This window comes from Mixophyes fleayi, chromosome 7, assembly GCF_038048845.1.
Source record: "Mixophyes fleayi isolate aMixFle1 chromosome 7, aMixFle1.hap1, whole genome shotgun sequence".
In the NCBI taxonomy this organism is placed as follows: Eukaryota; Metazoa; Chordata; class Amphibia; order Anura; family Limnodynastidae; genus Mixophyes; species Mixophyes fleayi.
The window spans coordinates 24,685,449-24,700,522 of NC_134408.1; the positions used below are offsets into that span (position 1 = coordinate 24,685,449).

Sequence of the window (15,074 nt, forward strand, 5' to 3'; positions counted from 1 at the left end):
CTTGTTCTGCTAAAAAATATTAATATAGTGAAAATGTGCATTAGTGTTTTATAACTTGTTCTGCCCTTTCTTATTGGTTTAAATCACATGACCCACAGTGCACTCTGTTCTTAAAGTTACATGCTCTATTACAATACAACATTGCCAATAGATTCACTAATCACACAACACACGTCACCAAGAGACACTTCTGAAATGACTCAGTTTATAGTTGCTCATTTCCTGTGGTAAAACACACATTCACACTGAGAGCATATAAATAAACCTATTTTTCACACTTCTTCCTCACATCACTTCTTGATTTTTCATTTACACCTTTAAATAACTTTACTCCTTGCAGAACTATATTCAGTATATTTTTTTGATTTATAATTTCAACTTTTTAAAAAATAAATAAATAAGGGACTATCCTGTACTGTTTAGATCAGTGATAGACAACCTGATACACTTCGGAGGCCACATGTCCGTCCCTTTAACTTCAACAGGGCCGCAAATTACCCTTACTCTAGTAATAAGTTAAAACAATATATTTAATCAGCGAAAGAGTCACCTCTCTGTAATACATACTTGCCTACTCTCCCGGAATTCCCGGGAGGCTCCCGAATTTCGGGGAGTCATCCTGGACTCCCGGAAGAGTAGGCAAACCTCCAGCATTGTCAGAAATTCACGGCATTGAATGGTGGGGGTGGGGCTTAATCGTGTCATTAAGTCCCACCCAAAACATTCAATGCCATGTATTTCAGCATTTTATAATGGGGACGGGGGCTGACCCCCTGTCACATGACTTCTTACACGAATCTCCCAGGGGAGAAATTTTAAAAGTTGGCATGTATGCTGTAATATCATAGCAGGTATGCCAAACAAGTGTTATAAGCTATGAAAACAAATCTGGCTATAAGGCAGGAAGGAGCTGGAGCGCACAGGTAAAGGCTCGGAGGGCTGTCCGTTGCCCATCGGTGGCTTAGATGATAATATTATAAAGGAGTTAAAAGTCGATTCCACAACTTGCCTAAAGGTATTTGGCCTACAGCCTTGTGTCTTTATATAGTCACAGAACTCCTCTGTATGTATAATCTACAGGACAGAACACAATATTTCCTATATACAAGTAAATAAACCACATATTGACACTCATCCCCAGCTCTGTCACCTGATCCTCTGGATGGCGCAGTCTTTGGCACACAGGATGCTGGCTAATAGCTCCATGACATCATCTTTAAAGTTGTTATTCTCCATTCTGGGTACAACAGAAATAAAGTGACATCAGATGGACAGCAGTTTCTTAACAGTTTGCAAAATAAAAATGCTTGCAATGTATTACAGCTGCCTAGAGTAATTGACAGGGCAGCACGGTGGCTCAGTGGTTAGCTCTTCTGCCTCACAGCACTGGGGTCATGAGTTCGATTCCTGACCATGACCTTATCTGTGTGGAGTTTGTATGTTCTCCCCGTGTTTGCGTGGGTTTCTTCCGGGTGCTCCGGTTTCCTCCCCCACTCTAAAACATACTGGTAGGTTAATTGGTTGCTATCACAATTGACCCTAGTCTCTCTCTCTGCGTGTTTGTATGGAATTTAGACTGTAAGCCCCAATGGGGCAGGGACTGATGTGAGTGAGTTCTCTGTACAGTGCTGCGGAATTAGTGGCGCTATATAAATAGCATGTCTCCAGATTACGTGTACGTGGTAGCATGTGGCTTCATTGTGAAGCCCAGCAGATGTGATATGAAGGATAACTGGTGCAATGCTCTGCATATGCCTGCGGCAAAAATAAAACAACAAAAAAAACATGCACACACTGTAACGGAAAAAATGCTACCAAAAAAAACGAATATATTACAAAAGATAAATAAAAAAAACACTCTTGTGTGCCATGGCCCAAATGTAATACTTTTATAACAACAAACCAATCAAGTTTATTAATCTTTTGAATCCACTAAGCATAGACAAGGTGACCATTATCCCCAATCAGACAGGACAGTACATGCACAGGGGGAAAAAAGTGCTCGTAGTATAAAAATATTTATATTTTTGAAACTTGGAATGAAAAAAAAAATGTTTTATACACAATGGCTATGAAAAGTAATCACCCTGTTAGTTATATCTGATATTGTATTTTCTTACATCATGGAATGTAAATTATTTTGTTCTGGAATTCTTACCACCAAAAAACAAAATATTTCAATGTCAAATAAAAAAATAAAGTTTTTTTTTCATATTTGACTACAAAGAAAGCACAGACAATAATTGCTCACATAGGTATTTATCCCCTAGTTTTAGTACTTGGTAGAAGCACCTTTACCAGCCATTACGGCATTGCACCTGATTGGTTGAGTCTGTACCAGCTCTCTGGACTCTGCTATCATTACCCATTCTACCATATTGCTCGAGTTCCGTCCGGTTTACAAATCATTCCACAGATTCTCGATGAGACTGGGTCTGGGCTTTGCTTAGGACACGCCAGGACATTGATTTTATTAAGGTTTAAGCCACACCAATGTGGCTTTTGCTGTATGATTTGGGTCAATATCCTGCTGGAATAGAACTCTTCTCCCAAGTCCTAGGTCTCTTGCAGATCACAGCAGACGTTCCTGAAGATTTGTCCACATGATCTTCTATTTGGACAAGATTTACAGTGCTTGAAGCCGAGAATCATCCAAATAGCATTTTGCTCCTACTATCACGGAAGGCACAGTGTTTGGCTTGCAGGAAATATAGTGCCTAGTATTGAGACCAAATAGTGCCATCTCATTGACATCAGACCATAGAATTTTTCTCCACTTGGTATGCGGGTGTCTATTCTTACTGCAAATTTTAAATTTTAAGGAAGTCTTCAAGAATAGTTTTCCTTTTGCCAGCCTCTCATAAAGCACAGGTTTATGAAGTACCCAGGCTATAGTTGTCCTATGGACAGTTTCTTTAGTCTCTGCCGTGGAGGGCTGTAACATTGTCAAAGTTGAAATAGGTCTCTTGGTGGCATGCCTACCAAGTCTTCTTCTCAGGTGGGTGCTAAGTTATGGAGGACGGCATGTTCTAAACAAATTCACAGTTGTGAAATATACTCTCCATTTCGTTATGTTGGACTTTATATTGTTCCTGGGAGATATTCCCCTGGTTTGGTGCTGTTCAACAACCTTTTCTCCAATTTTCTTAAACATTCTCTGCTGTTCATGATGAACCTCTTGTTTGGAAATGTGCTGATCAATTACAGGCACTCTCACAGGCAGGTGTATTCATTTTGAAATCAATTGAAACTCTTATAGATAGGTAGACGCCATGAAATTATTAATTAACCTCTGAAGATAACTGATCGCTCCAGGGTTTATTTAGATGCGTCTTGACAAAAGTTACAAATACTAAATAAATTATTTTCTTTTTTCTTTAACTAATTAAGAAAACGATTGGATGTTCTCTTTTTTGACATTACAGCGTGTTTTGCGTTGATCGGTGGTAAGATTTTCCAAATAAATCTATTAAATGACATTGTGTAAGAAAATAAAGTGTAAAAAAAATGCCAAAGTGATAAATATTTGTATAATCACTGTATATGTGCCATAAAAATGTATAACAAGCATGCTGTCATAGATGCGGCAGAGGCAGAGAGAAATGCACAAAACACAACAGTAACATTGCTAAATGCCACTAAACTGCATGAGGAATAGCAGAGTATTTCATAAAGAATGTTCTGTTTCAATTTACCACTTTTTTTCCACTTACAATAAAGTGGGCCAAATGATTTCTAGTACAATACATTTTTAACAATTATTTAATTCGTAGCATGTTCTTTAAATGGAAACTAAGGGCTAGATTTACTAAGCTGCGGGTTTGAAAAAGTGGGGATGTTGCCTATAGCAACCAATCAGATTGTAGCTGTCATTTTGTAGAAAGTGCTAAATAAATGATAACTAGAATCTGATTGGTTGCTATAGGCAACATCCCCACTTTTTCAAACTCGCAGTTTAGTAAATCTAACCCTAAGTGTGAAAAACAGAAACAGATCATTGTCTCACAGGTGAAATGAGTTATATTGAAAGGTACTTACTGTCTTAATAAAACATATTGCTATGGTAAGCAATTTATCACCATAACTTATTTAAATAATCTAATTAACCACGTCTCTTTAATCAAAACTACTAATAATGATTTGCTTTACTTGTGAAAGTGTAGGATGGGCTGGTTCCTGTTTTATCTATATAGCAAATCCTGATTTTTTTTTTAGTTCCTGAAATACTTTGAAGAGAAATCTAAATGACCTTATTCACAAACATTCATTAACAGTCTATAGTTGAATCACACAAAGGTGAAAATTACAAACACTGCAAACAAATGTGTGTGAATTTAGTGTTAGAAAATAATTTCATGTTAAAAGAAATAAAATACATAAATTATTTGACAATGTTAAATCTCATCCCATCTTGGAGATAAATCTGACATTAACATTAGCCACCGCCAAGATTAGGATTATTTTTGTTGTTAGGACTATAGTTGGGCTCTGTAACTACCGCCATAGCGGTCCATGTTGCTGCTATGCGGCCCGTCAGCGAGGACCATGTGATGCATGTATTTCTGCTCCCATGGCCCCCGATGTGCCGTAGTCGGCCCATCTGCCGCAGAGTTTCTTATAGGCTTTCTGTTCCACTGTGATAATTCACAATAGGAATATTTATCACGGCGGAACTGGAATCCCAAACGGGGCTACACTGCACATTCACCGGCCCCTACGTGTGACCAAACAAGCAGAAAGGAGGTCTCCAGCGCAGTAAGTAGATGCACATCATTACCGCCAACCAAATAAAATGTTACTGTGGGGCCTGGTGATTGCTAGTTATGCCCCTGAGTGTAGTCCTCATAAAAATTACATTAAAGTGTTTGTGAACATGGATGAGCGCATATCATCATCATCATCATATATTTATCTATATAGCGCCACTAATTCCGCAGCGCTGTACAGAGAACTCACTCACATCAGTCCCTGCCCCATTGGAGCTTACAGTCTAAATTCCCTAACTCACAGAGAGAGAGTATGTCTCTCAGAGAGAGACAGACTAGGGTCAATTTGATAGCAGCTAATTAACCTACTAGTATGTTTTTAGATTGTGGGAGGAAACCGGAGCACCAGGAGAAAACCCACGCAAACACGGAAAGAACATACAAACTCCACATGGATAAGGCCATGGTCAGGAATTGAACTTATGACCCCAGTGCTGTGAGGCAGAAGTGCTAACCACTAAGCCATCCTGTTGCCCATACCTCCCAACTGTCCTGATTTCAGTGGGACAGTCCCGATTTTAGGGCTCTGTCCCACGGGTGGGAATGTTGAGGAAAGAGGGAAGTAATAGGCAGCCCTCTGGGGGACTGGCCACGCAGCCATCACACCATGGACATGCCCCTCTTGTGACGTGGCCAAGCCCCTTGTCCCACTGCTGTGGAAAGACATGTAGTATGTGAGTGGTCCCTTGCTTGAGATTACTGTGTGTCTGTCCCAGTTTAATTCATAACATCTTATCTCCTGTTCCTCAGTTGTTATTCCAATAGATTTTACATTTCAAGATACTAAACATAACCAAGCTATGTAGTGAAAGACCACTGGGACATGTTTCTGCAGCATCGGAGCATGATAAATTCTGGAAACATACTTTTTATACCCCATATGCTTATAAGTAATGCTAAAATGTTCTCTGAAAATCCATGTGGACGTAGGGTAAGCAAAGTTCCTCCAAAAATCTATGTGCCCATCTGAAGCTTGCTAAACATCTTACAAGCACCATCAATTAAATTACAAATAAACCAAAAGATATTAGTTCAAAACATAATTGTCATTGCTACAGTCTAGCAGTTTAATCACCCGTTAGGAGCTTGTCACAAATTGATCTGGTAACACCATAACCTGCGGGCCAGAAAACAAGGCATTAGCCCTGAGAAGAGGAACAGGAGAAGATAACAATTACCTGAGGTTAGTGCAGTACTGCAGCTGTGGTAGAAAGTTCTTTACTAAGCTGTAATTCAGGCACTGGGATAAATTTATTTCTTGGACGCAGTTGTGGGATGTTCGCAGTAAGTACGCGAGCGCAGAACAGGTCAAAGGGTTCAACTTCCCACTAAGTGTTCCGCTATTCAGCGCCTCGTCCACTGCACTGATCAGCTCTGTGTGTCCCATCTCATGCAGGCAGCCTACCAAGTTAACCATATCACATGAAATGGTCTTTCCTGCACTCAGCAAGCTCTGCAAATAGTCAGCTGCTGGTCCATGGTGGCTGTTTGGCTCCTCCTTACTTGGTAGACATCCGGCCAAAACACGCAGGACCTGCGGGGATAGAAGTCCTGAGAGGAAGCGGAGGAAGATGGAGAACTGTACTCCTTCGGCTTGTAGAACTCGTTGTGTTGCACTTTTATAGTGGTTGAGAAAGCCCAACTTGGGCCAAGAAACTCCTCCATCAGCGAACAGGTCAAAGATGGCACGTTTGGCGGCAAAGTAGTAGTGGACAGCAGCTAGGAACTCTTGCAGCAAAAGATGGGAGAAGCAGAAAGATGGACATGAGGGGGAATGTTGGGAAATCAGCAGTCGGGCACAAAGGCTACCGGGTAATATAGGGGTCTCAATGCCACAGGATTTCAAATCCGACTCATAAAAAACCGACCGTTTCCTAAGAAGTCCTTGGAATGCCAGTTTTCCTAGGTTGCCAACCATTCGCCTGGCACTGCTTGGTTGCTCTATCCCCTCCAAGTCATAAAACTGGGCTTTCAAATACCAGGAAAATATGGCTGACAAGGTATCTGGTAGAGGTTGGTATGTGGAGTCTTGGGCATGAAGTACAAAGCCCAGAGAAACTCCTATAATGTGGCACAAAGTGGGAACACTACATAGGGCCTTCAAGGAACGGCGGCATTGTAGATGACTCCACACTTTCTCCACTGTACCATTGGTATCATGTATCAGATGATCTAGAAACACTTTAATGTCATTTGACTCTAGTCCAGATATTTCTGTCATTCGATCAACTAGCCCGGCAGGAATCCTAGCAGCTGCTCCTGGCCTTGATGTTATCCATAAGCAGACATCTGGCAGCAGGTTCCCTCGCAGAATATTAGTAATGAGACACTCGGGTGTAAGCTCTTTTTGGGGGTCAGTGCTGGCCGCGGAATCTGAGAAATCCAGCGGGGCTCGTAATTCATCCAAGCCATCCAAAATGAGAAGAGAACTCGGAGGTGGGACAGAATAATGTGGGCAGGCAATCCGTACCAACTTCTCCGCAGAGAGACGATCGTAGATATTCAACTCCCAGAAATTCAAAGCCAACACAGAGGTAATGTTCGTGCACAACTCTCCCCGTGTCCACTTTTCCACAAACAGTCTCACAAGGGTGCTTTTACCAATTCCTGCCACTCCCACGGTTAAGGTGATACGTGGGGGAAGGCAGACCCTTGACAGTGGCATTAGTAGTTTTTCCAGGGACAACCTCTTAGTGGTTCCTCTACCACCCTGCCCTAGCTCCAGTTGCACAATGTCATGTTCTTGAAGCTGGGCGTCGGTGAAACCTTCCACCATTATAATTGCGTCTAACTGTGTCAACATTGAATGGTGATCAATGTATTCAACATTGTCCAAATACTTCTTAACCATTTGATCTGAAAAGAACACAAATGCGGTTAAAGTAAAAGTGCTTTGAAAATCACTAGATCTCATGCAGAGCACAAGACTCACCATAGTGCCGCATGCGTAGAAACAGGCAGGACCGGCTGTTCTCGATGCAGTTTTGGAGTGCCTGAAGGTACCACCTGCCCTTTCCACCTAGTATGTCCATCATGGTCTCTGCCCACTTTGGCAATGATGTTAGTTTCTGAAGACGTTGGACCTCCTCCACATTCAACATCTGAAGCTCCTGCAGCTTCATCATGATCTCCTGGAGGGATTCTAGACAGGCACTGGATGCGAGCTGTCTCCTGTACCGTAGGATCCATAGGCCTAACAGAGCAGACAGAAAAGTACTCAGAGATTTAGAAAAGATGGTGCCAGAAACTAATGAATTTGACAAATTAGGCTGTATGTGTTTCAGTAAACTATATTCCAGTACCCTGTACTATAATTACTGGAATCTTAAGCTAAACTGGAGCCAGACACAAATCACAATTCTGGAAGTCCCACAGAAGAACAGGCTTCTTAGCAGATTATCTCCTAACCTGATCTAAACTCAACGGACATGAATGCAGATTATTATAATAGGACATCCACTCACCTTCCATATCATTGTTTTAATATACCATGGGGTCCTAGTATTCCAAATTTCTTCAAGGTCCATGTCATCCCTAGGTTTGGGCTGGGAGTAGACCTGACCCCTCTGTCATCATCCTGTGAGAAGACAAAATTATTTAAATTGACCTGAGTGTGGTACATATTAAGAAAGCCATTCAGGACAAGACAAAACGCACAAACGGTTATATAACACCACACATAGACTACCACCCCCAACTATCTGTTTTGTGCAGGGCCAGTCCATTGTTTGTAGAGATCTCCTCCTCCACCCCCTACTTTTCCTATTAAAGGTCTGTTAAAATGTTATTTTCACCAATTGTAACTAAACCTTAAATACATTAGTTAATATATTGGTATATGATCTTGTATTTTATTTCCATGTTAGTGTATCTGTGGGATGGTATAAGTGCATACTTTTAGGCGCCTACCTCTGGAGATCCTCATACTGAGTACCCAGGCTTAGTTTAGTGCTCTTCAAACCTAACATATCTAGTAATGATGTTATGATGATGCAATCATGACATCACACCCTGCCATACTAAGGTGAGTGGGATCCAACGACGTCTTTAGCGCCATGTGACCATCTGCTTTACGACAGGTTAACTGATTTCTGGAAAAGTTGCCTGCTGCCTCGGAGTCTGGGAGGTCATCTCTCTATTCTACAGTCAACCAGACATTCCAGAATCATCTAGTAATGCGCTCTCACATAAAATATGCACCCAGAAAGTTTCTAATTACCTGCACCTCAGTTCCCGTGTAATTCAAGTCCTCTTGGCAGTGTGTAGTGAGCTGGGTGGGATTTGAGTCTTTGCATTGGCCTGACAATTGACAAAGGAGGTTTAGAGTCATGGCCAATTTGTATAGCAGCGTGTGCCGAGACACAGATCTGTACAAGGAAACCGAGGCTACCTTGGACAGAGGTGAGGAAGTACCAGACCACATTGTTTCACAGTAAGAAAAACCCTGTACATAGCAAAAAGCTTACCCTGGGGAAGTGGGGAGATATAGTTGTGAACTCACCTTGGATCGGATCCTCACAATAGACACATAATTATTCACCTCCCAGAGAAAAATCACAGATTATTAAACAAAGCTCTTGCTAAATAGACAACAACGTTCAAAAGTGTAATCCACACAAGTGACCTGACACAAACCTAAAAACCAGAAGTCATTCTTGATACATCCTCCAGCAAAGAACACTTTGACTCACCACACCAGCCATATTTTGCTGTGAACTGTAACCTTAACACAGAGACCCGGTCTCCTGGTTTCTAATGTACTCAGAACTTCCCCGTTAATGATTCATTTCAAACCAGAAATTATACAATAACATCTGTCTATATTTTGATACTAGATCCATCTCTCCCTGTGACCTCCGCATTCAAATCCTGAAGTTTTCCTTCACATTGGACATATAACTACAAGATGGAAAAACATAAAACTAACTAAACAACATGGACAGTCCACCAAAACAATTAGTAAAGGGAAATTCTACAAGATCACCTACACAACCTAATGAAGACACCATGGGGTAAATGTATGAAGCTGAGAGTTTTCCGGCGGGTTTGAAAAACCAATCAGATTCTAGCTATCATTTATTTAGTACATTCTACAAAATGATAGCTAGAATCTGATTGGTTGCTATAGGCAACATCTCCACTTGTCAAACCCATCTGAAAACTCTCAGCTTCATACATTTAGCCCCATGTCTGCCACTCCAACTTTTACCTGGTTACGTAACTCCCAAACCTCATTATTATTATTATCCTCTATTTATAAAGCACCCATATATACCTAGCACTGTACATTGAGGGGATCATGATACAAAGAAGTTACATACAATAACATGAAATAGAAGGTGTAGATGGTCTAAAGGGGGAACGATTAAAGCCTTAAAAATCAGAAGTCCTCTCTCCTTTATTGGATGAAAAATTTGTAGCTCTAAAGTAAACTATTTAAACATCATTCTGCTCAAAACTAACGAATACCTGAAGTGGAGCAGAGGTCATCCACAATGGAAGATGATTTGACGATTCCACCGTCCACAATCTAACGTGAACAAGGTACTCTCCAAACACTTATCAATGAAGTAGGAGATTTACAGTATCTAACAAAGATGTAATAATGTCAGAGCGATAGGTCTTTCTGACATGACAAAAGGAAAATAATTGGCTCAGTTCTTAATGGAATGGCTACAACAGGAACTGTGTTTTTTGGATCTACTGTCAATCCTATATTGATCGAACGAGCACACCGAATCGACCTAGAAGACAGCTAGAGACCCAGAGATAAGGCACATCGTAAATTACAATGGTCAGAACAAACTAATTGTGGTGTATAGGAAAAAACCTGGTATAAAATTTGAAGGTTACAACTATTCCAAGATTTTTTTAAAATGCGATGCAGCAAATACATGTTTATGGATAATACCTCTTGGCTTATTTTAAATCTGGGGCATCAGAGACAGGTTCACAGAGATCAAATCACTGACGTCTGAGACCAATATAACTCCTCACATTCTCAGCACTTTATTTTACTGTTGTAAAAGTTACTAATATTTATTTACCTACTTTATACTATTGTGGTATTGTTTTCTGCTTGTTTTCTCTGAATATGGTAAAAAGCAATCACCTGAATTCACATTGTGTTTGGTTTATAGTTCCTGTTTTCAGGTTAAGCGAAAGTAAACAAAAAAAGAAGAAGTGACAAACTGAAAGACAGAAGTCCTTCCAACATCTAGCTTCCCTATTGGTATAAATCATCATCATCATCATTTATTTATATAGCGCCACTAATTCTGCAGCGCTGTACAGAGAACTCACTCACATCAGTCCCTGCCCCATTGGAGCTTACAGTCTAAATTCCCTAACATACACACATACAGAGACAGACGAGGGTCAATTTTGATAGCAGCCATTTAACCTACTAGTATGTTTTTGGAGTGTGGGAGGAAACCGGAGCACCCGAAGGAAACCCACGCAAACACAGGGAGAACATACAAACGCCTCACAGATAAGGCCATAGTTGGGAATCGAACTCATGACCGCAGTGCTGTGAGGCAGAAGTGCTAACCACTGAGCCACCGTGCTGCCCAACTGAAAGACAGAAGTCCTTCCAACATCTAGCTTCCCTATTGGTATAAATACGCTCATTTTCAGTCTCTACACCCAGCGCTCCTTGACAGAGAGACAAACCCCCTTTTAATCTAAACCACCCCTATACTGCACCCAATTATACAATGAAAAGACTAGGTTTAGGATAAATCTCTGACCTTGACAACCTCAGATCCAATTTCAACACCTGAATTCCTAATTTAGAAATATAATTATGGAATGTTGAAGATCTAAACACTCCAATTAAAGTGAAGAACAATGTTCAAACTCATCTAAATCAGATAACATATAAAATATAAAAATGTATGGATCCAAGAATGTATTTATTGACATTTATAGAAAAGAACAGAGGTTACTGTACTAGGGAAAACTGTCATTTATGAGACTGAACAGCAAACATTAGATGAGGCTGGTAGATAGGTTTAATTTAAACATCAAAATTAACAGTTAACCTTTTATACTTGATATATGTTGGCCACTCCAACCAATTCTACACACGCAGACCACACACATGTAAAAGCCATAGACTTCCTAAAACCTCATCCAAACATTGTCAACCTGCTGAGAGTTTATAACCCACTAGTACAACAATATACTTTATTTTTTGTTTTCAACGGACACAAGCAACAATTACATATGTTATAGAAATGCAGTAATAGAAAGAAAAAGTACAAGATCCACATTTTTCAAAACTTATTCATGGACAAGAAGAAGGGACACAATGAATGTGGAGTGGAATGAAAGGGGAGGGGATCATGGATATTTAATGGTTTCAGGTCAAAGGAGTTGGCAATGAACGTAAGATGAGTCTACACAAGGGAAGGTTCTAGGGGATATATTTACTGAAGTGTGGGTTTGAAAAAGTGAAGATGTTGCCTATAGCAACCAATCAGATTCTAGCTGTCATTTATTTAGTACATTCTACAAAATGACATCTAGAATCTGATTGGTTGCTATAGGTAACATCTCCACTTTTTCAAACCCACAGTTTAGTAAATATACCCCTAGGTGTGAGAAGGCCGCTTCCTACCTTCCCTAAAAAGCCTATACTTTTGTATACTCCCTGAACATCTTGGGACGTTCTTACCATGGCAGCGAGGGTTTCTACTACCAAGGCAAACACCAAAGGAGATAGTGGGCAGCCCTGTCACATGTCGTTATGTATTTGGGCTAAGTTTGGGGGGAGCTCCTTCTATCAGGATTCTGGACACTGGGGAGGAATAAAGAACACCTTGAGAAGAGCACCAGTCAAGCCAAATTGTCCTAGAGTTGTGAACTGCCAAGATATCCTGTCAAAGGCCTTTTCTGCATCAAGTCACAGGATGACTGCTGGAATTTTGCTAATTAATTGGATTAAGTCTATCGTCCTTCTCATATTATCCCCGGCCTGACAAACAAGGATAAAGCCCACTTGATAATGGTGCATGAGTGTGGGCAGGACCTGGTTCAAACGGTTGGCCAAAATTTTGGAGTACAGATTGATATAATTATTTAGCAGTGATATGGGTCTGTAACTGGCAGAATTTTGGGGGTCCTTTCCTTCCTTCTGAATAACCATGATCCAAGTCTCTAGCATTGTGTCTGGGAAGGCAGTACCCTGTAAAGCGGCATTAAACAAAGGGTGGCGTTGGGGGATTAAGTAGTCTGCATTTATTTTTGGTAACAGGCCCCTGAGAAACTGTTAGGGGCTTAGATCTTTACCAGATTTCTGTTTTTTATTTGCTTAAACAATCTCTTTGTCTGTAATTTCCAAATTTAGCTGCGTTGCTCACTGTTGGGAAGACGGGGGAGGTCTACTTTTGATAAGAAGTCTTTATTTAGGGAGGCACCTGGGCGGGGAGGAAGCTTATAAAGATTGGAGTAATATTCTTCTTTAATACTCTTAGGATCGTATTTGAGAGCATTCAACAAGGTTTTGATAGCTAAGAGATTATAGCCAGTGTCTGGGCCTAAGACTGAATGCTATAATTTTGTCTGCATTGTCCCCATCCTCATAGAATGTATCCTTGTAGAATGTTTGCTTAAGCCATTTAAGTTTGTAGGCTGTCTGTTCTGATACAATTAGGATTAGTTTCCCCTTTATGTCTTAATCCTCCACAGGATACCTGGATCCAGGCATTGCTTATGCTGGTTTTCAAGGTCCTGGAGCTGTTTGGTCAGCTCAATCGTCCTACATATTCTTGTCTTCTTAGCTCTGAGGGCCATTTCTATCAAGTGGCCCTTGACCACAGCCTAATGGGCCTCCCATTAGGTGCCAGGAGTCCAAGCTGGCATTTGTAGGTTAGGTGACATAATGGATTGTGAAACACATGTTTCAGTATAAACAAATACAGATTTAATTTCCCATTCCAGACAAATCAGTAATACTCATTATAGAAGAAAAAATAAATCAATTATACAACCTCATATTCCCAACAAATATACTCTCACCTCCCAGTGTGATAATATATAATAATATAATCAATCATCAATACCAGACCTGCGTATAAGACTACACCACTTCCCAACTCAAACTTACAATACCTCTTTCAATCCACTCTCTATTTAACTAAAACATTGGTTTATGAACATCAAAACAATCCCCATCATATATATTTCTCAAACTGAGATACCTTTAGAAAGTTTCTCAAACTAGTGAATTCCCTAAATGTAGTCAAACAGAAGCAGACTCACTATTGGCATATCATGCTATGCCGCAACTATGGGGCACAAGCTATATTGCATCCGGGGGGGCGGCCGGCTGGCCTACCCCCCGGCCCTAATAGCGGTAAGACTGAGCGGCCCGGGGTCAGCCCGCCCCTGACTTATAGGCTGTTTTCCTGCACATAGCAGGCAGCATAAGTGCTAAGTTCCTGACACAAGCACTGCTTTCCTCCCTGAGCTCTTGTTACCTACTTACTCCCCTGGGCAGACATACACCATTATTTCTTGGAATGTGAAAGTTTTCTAACTTTTTGACATACTATTCAATACTACTGCAACACACCCTTAAACTAGACTCCCGGCTCACAAATATTAGGGCAATTGTTGGCCTCATTCAAAGATGAAGCAAAAAGAATCTCAATAATGCCGAAAGAAAAGTTTCTTACATTCAAACACAAAAAAGTAATTTTATCCCAATGGATGTAGGCAGACACATCAACCAGAAGCAAGGCTACAGATAGACTGTCTTAGGCTGGGTACACAATACAGTATTTTCAGCCGATTATCGGGCCAAAGAGACGATAAACAAGCGTTCGACCCGATATCACATTAGTGTGTGCGCTCCAACGATGAACGATTATCGTTCCAAAGCACATCGTATTGTTTCATTTGATTTTTAAACCAATCTAAGAATCTTGTTTCACGATGGAACAATGTTGTTCCAATCCTGCAGTCTGTATGCACTCAGGACCGGCAGTGTCCATAGATCTCTATGGAGTGTGCAGAGTCACCATCTTTTCAGCCGATGGTTATGACAGATGAAGAGCACAGACCCCTCGGTTAAATTATGTAAAATGTTTTTTTTTCAGTCATTGATAAAATGGTTAAAAATAGCACATCGGGAGAAATTTTTTGTAGTGTGTACCCAGCCTAACACAAAAGAAGAAACTTGTAGGAAACACACCTCATCTCATCGTCTGAACAGCTCTCTGGTTGCAATCTAACATCTAATCAGACATAACACCTTATAAGTGACTCCTTTTTCATTGACGTGGCTTTTACTAAGTGGGC

General features: G+C 40.7%; 1 protein-coding gene across 1 annotated transcript in view; it reads right to left on the reverse strand.

Annotated features, from left to right (window-relative positions):
* Positions 1 to 15,074, reverse strand: part of NLRC3 (NLR family CARD domain containing 3) — a 37,206-nt gene that overhangs the window by 17,353 nt on the left and 4,779 nt on the right. Inside the window, exons 2-5 of the mRNA XM_075179406.1 lie at positions 8,231 to 8,343; positions 7,699 to 7,959; positions 5,945 to 7,622; positions 1,151 to 1,237 (exon numbers count right to left, since the gene is read on the reverse strand). Of these exons, the coding sequence (XP_075035507.1) occupies positions 1,151 to 1,237; positions 5,945 to 7,622; positions 7,699 to 7,959; positions 8,231 to 8,237 (2,033 nt within the window). The 5' untranslated portion in view covers positions 8,238 to 8,343. The remainder of the gene's footprint in view (positions 1 to 1,150; positions 1,238 to 5,944; positions 7,623 to 7,698; positions 7,960 to 8,230; positions 8,344 to 15,074) is intronic.